The 5,273-nt window shown below is 45.2% G+C and overlaps 1 protein-coding gene across 1 annotated transcript; it reads left to right on the top strand.

Moving 5' to 3' along the window:
- Nucleotides 1-469: 469 nt before the first annotated feature.
- On the top strand, nucleotides 470-1,153 carry LOC104099645 (uncharacterized). Its single transcript, XM_009606699.1, has one exon. The coding sequence runs from the start codon at nucleotides 470-472 to the stop codon at nucleotides 1,151-1,153; it is 684 nt and encodes a 227-aa protein (XP_009604994.1).
- The last annotated feature ends 4,120 nt before the right edge of the window (nucleotides 1,154-5,273 follow it).

A 5,273-nucleotide genomic window follows, 5' to 3' on the forward strand; every position in this document is an offset into this window, starting at 1 on the left:
AAACGTGTCCGAGGGAATGGCGATTGCAGCTTTCTAGAACGGGTTGAATAGAGATGGTTCAAGAGAAACTAGAAAATTATTGAGCCGATTGATGAAATATCCTCTAACCACTTGGGATGAAATCTATAATGTTTATTGTGCCGAAGTCGAAGCAGATGAGGACGACCTCAACGGACCAACTCATCGGCTCATATCGGTACAAACCAAATCTAGAAAAGAATGAATAGACAACATCAGGAGGGATCACCTGGTCTCGCGACCCAACAAGGAATGACACCAGCCATACGTCAGGGCACCTGCCACACCTTCCCTCTACTATGAAGAAGGCCCATCCAGGCCAAGGACAAGGACTCACCGGAACGAGAGAGGTATGCCCCTCTTATTATCTACTCACAATTTTTGTATGTCACCTACAAAAATAGACTACGCTCTTGAGAAACTCGGAACAAAGGTAAAGTGGCCGCCAAAGATGAGGTCTGATCCGAACACTAGCAAAACCGACGCCCTTTGTGAGTTCCACCAGGAACATGGGCACATAACAAAGGATGCCATCATTTTCAGGAAAGAAGTCATAAACATGTTGCGGCAGGGACACCTCAAAGAGCTGCTAAGCCATAAGGGGGGAAATAACTTCGCTAGAGGACGTGAACACCAAGGTCCACCAAAGCCGTCGTCACCAGCTCACACTATCAACATGATTATCGGCGACGGTGACAAAGCCTCTATCAATGGCATAAATTTCACTACCACTCACAAGCTCAAGCGATCTATCACTGGCGAACGGTACGACAGATTCGAAGAAAGTATCATCTTCGATGAGGCAGATGCCGACAGTTTGACTTTCCCTCATAATGATGCCCTCGACATTACTTTACGCATTTTAGATATTAATGTTAAATGTATCATGGTGGACGATGGAAGTGGAGCATGCATTATCCATCCCCGCATCCTCACCCAAATGAGACTCGAGGACAAGATAGCGACACGCTGCATCACGCTAATCGATTTTAATAATGCAGTTAAGTGGACATCAGGGGAAATTACACTACTCGTCTTGGCCGGCAGCATGACTCTGGATACAACATTTCACATCACGGACCAGGCCACCGCATACAATGCCATAATGGGACAATCGTGGATACATCCTATATGAGCCATCCCCTCCAGCCTATACCAAGTAATTAAATTCCTAACACCATGGGGAATATTCAGCATATGCGGAGAACAACGTATGTCCCCAGTGTGCTACCGCATTGCCTTAGATAGTACGACAAACCCAACAGAAAAAAGACAAGGAAAATAAGGCATAGCAATTAACAGGGCCGAGGTCGACGCAAGAAGAGACCAGGGACGTCATCGTGGATCCTGAAATGGTCGAGGCTGTGGATTACAATAGAAGATCTCGACCCATTCGATTGGACCTCAATGACTGTAACAAAAAGGCCTACATCATCTGCAAACCCCAAGAACCAAGTAAATTCAGTCAATTATTAATAACTAATGCAAATTTGTTTGCCTTCAACCAAGTAGATATGCCGGGTATCCCTAGGGAAATCGCCACACACAAGTTAAATTTCAACCCGTTCTACCCCTAGTAAGGCAGGTCAGGCATAAATTCAACCCCTTCATCAGTGATACCATCCACGAGGAGGTGGAGAGTATTAGAAAATTGCTCCATCGGGGAGTCGAAGTACCCCAAGTGGATCGCCAATGTAGTGATGGTCAGAAAGAAAAATGGGAAATGGCGTATGTGCGTGGATTTCACAGACTTGAACAAAGCATGTCTGAAGGATTCGTTCCCATTACCTCACATCGACCAACTCATCGATGCAACATCCAGGCATGAGTTATTGAGTTTCCTGTACGCGTACACAGGCTATAACCAAATACTTATGGAGGAAGAAGACTAGGAGAAAACCACGTTCATCACCTACTAAGGAATATATGTTATAGGGTAATGTCGTTTGGGCTGAAGAACGCGGGGGCTACAAATCAGAGATTGGTCATAAAGATGTTCAAAGACCAGCTCGGCAAAACCATGGAAGTATATATAGAATACATGTTGGTTAGGTCCGTAAAGGCAAAGGATCATATTGATCATTTGAAGGAAGCTTTCAAGATACTAAGATGGTGCAGAATGAAACTAAACCTGGAGAAATGCACATTTGGTGTAGCCTCCGGAAAGTTCTTGGGTTTTTTGGTGTCACAGTGGGAGATTGAGGTCAACCCAGACCAAATCAAAGATATCGAGGGGATATCAAAACTCTTGACTACCAAGAAGCAAGTCTAGTGGCTGACTGGTCGAATCGCCACCCTATCGAGATTGATCTCGCGGTCGTCAGATAGATGTCATAAATATTTGGCATGCTCAAAAATGACAACGATCTTGAATGGACTCTCGAGTGCGTCCAAGCTCTGTGAGAACTGAAGGCATACCTATCATCACCACCTCTGCTTTCAAATCCAGAACTTGGGAAACACCTTCTCTTCTATCTAGCCGTCTCCGAAATAGCGATAAGTGCAGTCCTGATCCGCAAAAACAAAGGTACTCAATCTCCCATCTATTACATTAGCAAAACACTTGTCAATGCCGAGATAAGGTACCGCACCTCAAAAAATTGGCTCTGGCATTGGTCGTAGCTTCAAGAAAGCTTAGACCTTATTTCTAGTGCCACCCTATCTCGGTCATTACAATCTTTCCCTTTAGGAGCATTTTGCACAAACCCGAGCTATCGGGAAGGCTGGCCAAGTGGGTCATTGAGCTAAGCGAGCACGATATCACATAGTAGCCTCTAACAACGATAAAGTTGCAGGTTCTCGCCGACTTCGTCGTAGACTTTAGTGCAAAGATAATGCCTGAAGTCGAAAAGGAAGCCATCCAAGCATCCCTCCAAACACAAGACCTCTGGGTCCTATACACCGATGGCATATCCAACGCATCAGTATCCAGACCGGGACTCATATTTAAGGTCCCTACAGGCGAAGTAATTTAACCAGTCCATAAGGTGTCCAGATATGATTAACAACGAGGCCGAGTATAAGGCCGTAATTGCAGGGTTGAGGGTAGCACTCAAGTATGGGGCGAAGCGGTTGAATATTCGATGTGATTCCCAGATCGTAGTCAACCATATCACAGGGACTTTCCAAATCAAGGAACAAAGGTTACAAGAATATCAGACCGAGATCTGCAAGATACTACCTGAGTTCGACGAATGCTAGCTCGACCAGATCCCACATGCCCAGAATGCCGAAGCGGACGGCCTCGCCAAACTGCCCGCAGCTACCAAAAGTATCACGACCGGGGATAAAAGTGTAGTCCACCTCCTTAACTCATCACTAGGCCAAATCGAGGTAAGAACCGTAAGCTTAACTTAAGATTGGCACAATCGTATTTGCAGGATGGCACACTCGCAAACAACAAAAGAGAAGCCAAAAAACTAAGAATGCAAGCAGCCAGATACAGTCTCTTCCATAGCAACCTATACAAGAAGACTTACGGTGGCTCTTTGGAAAAATGCTTGGGCTTAAACCAAACTCAGCGCGTCCTTGAAGAAGTCCATAAAGACCATTGTGGTGCTTACTCCGGCAATCGAGCACTCGTTAGATGCCTTATACGGGCGGGGATACTATTGGCCCACCATGAAAAAGGATGCCTCAGACTTCGTGAGAAAATGCGTACAATGCCAAAAATATGCCCCAATGATTCACCAAGCAGGCGAACACCTCCATTCGGTCACCTCCTCATGGCTATTCATCAAATGGGGAATGGACATCGTGGCCCCCCTCCCTACAGGGCGAGGTAATATATGATTCCTTTTGGTTTTAACTGACTATTTCTCTAAATGGATGGAAGCAAGAGCGTTCGCTCAAATACGGGAACAAGAGGTAATCATCTTTATATGGAGGAACATCATCTGTCGATTCGGCCTACCCAAGGAGAACAACTGTGACAACGGACCAGTTCACGGGAAAGGAAGCCGCTGAATTCTTTGAGAAATGGAATATCAAGAGGATACTTTCAACCCCATATCACCCAGCGGGTAATGGACAAGCAGAGTCCTCTATCAAGTCCATACTAAGCACCATGAAGAAAAATCTCGAAGACGCCAAGGGGCTGTGGCCAGAAATAGCGCCTTATTAATATTATAAGCGTACCGAACAACTCCGAAGACGAGCACAGGAGAGACATCCTACTCTTTGGTCTATGGGACCGAGGTAGTAATACCGATTGAATTCGGAGAACCCAGCCTAAAGTACTCCCACAAAAGCAGTACGAGTAATGATGAGAGTAGAAGGCAAGAACTCGACGAAATCGATGAACGAAGAGATATGGTGTACATAAGAATAGTCACCCAAAAACAGGAAGCAGAATGCTATTACAACAAGAAAACAAAGGTCCGTCCACTTAAAGTCGGGGACTACGTGCTAAAAGCCAAAACGCAAGCAAGAAAAGACCCACGGGAAGGCAAGCTAGGAACAAACGAGGACGGTCCATAAAAAATCACAGCCAAGCAAAAAAAGGGTTCATTCCAATTAGAGACAATGAAAGAAAAGCAACTACCAAACAATTGGAACATTATCCACCTCAAATACTTCAACTTCTAAGAGAAAAAGTGTCCCCCAAGTCGTACTCTTTTTCCCTCACTTGAGTTTTGTCCCATTTGGGTTTTCTCAAGGAGGTTTTTAACGAGGTGGCGAAGGGAACACTTCGAGTCGGAGTATGCGAGGGAGAGACTATTCTTTACTCTTTTATTACCTAACTTCTCGATAGTGTCAAAGTTAAACAATGAAGGGACTAGGTAGACTGGGACTGGAACGCCAGCGAACATCCCAAAATCTGTAACTCTCTCCAAGTATGTAACCAAAGCAACAACGTCGGAGTAATAAGAAGCTTACGTTTATCAGGACACCTTTTTGTGTTAAGGTTATGTTCGACCACGCTCAAATAACATCTATCGGCCCTCGGCCACGATTTAATACTAGGTTATGTTTGACCGCGCTCGAACAACACCTATCGACCCTTGTCCATGATTTAATACTAGGTTATGTTCGACCACGCTCGAACAACACCTATCGGCCCTCGGCCATGATTTAATACTAGGTTATGTTCGACCACGCTCAAACAACACCTATCGGCCCTCGACCACAATTTAATACTAGGTTATGTTCGACCATGCTCGAGCAACACCTATCGTCCCTAGGCCACAATTTTATACTAGGTTATGTTCGACCATGCTTGAACAATACCTATCGGCCCCCGACCACGATTTAAC

Source organism: Nicotiana tomentosiformis, chromosome 3, assembly GCF_000390325.3.
Source record: "Nicotiana tomentosiformis chromosome 3, ASM39032v3, whole genome shotgun sequence".
Lineage (NCBI taxonomy): Eukaryota > Viridiplantae > Streptophyta > Magnoliopsida > Solanales > Solanaceae > Nicotiana > Nicotiana tomentosiformis.

What these genes read in the sequence shown, in the direction of transcription:
- LOC104099645 (XM_009606699.1), top strand. Translation starts at nt 470, where the DNA reads ATGAGGTCTGATCCGAACACTAGCAAAACCGACGCCCTTTGTGAGTTC.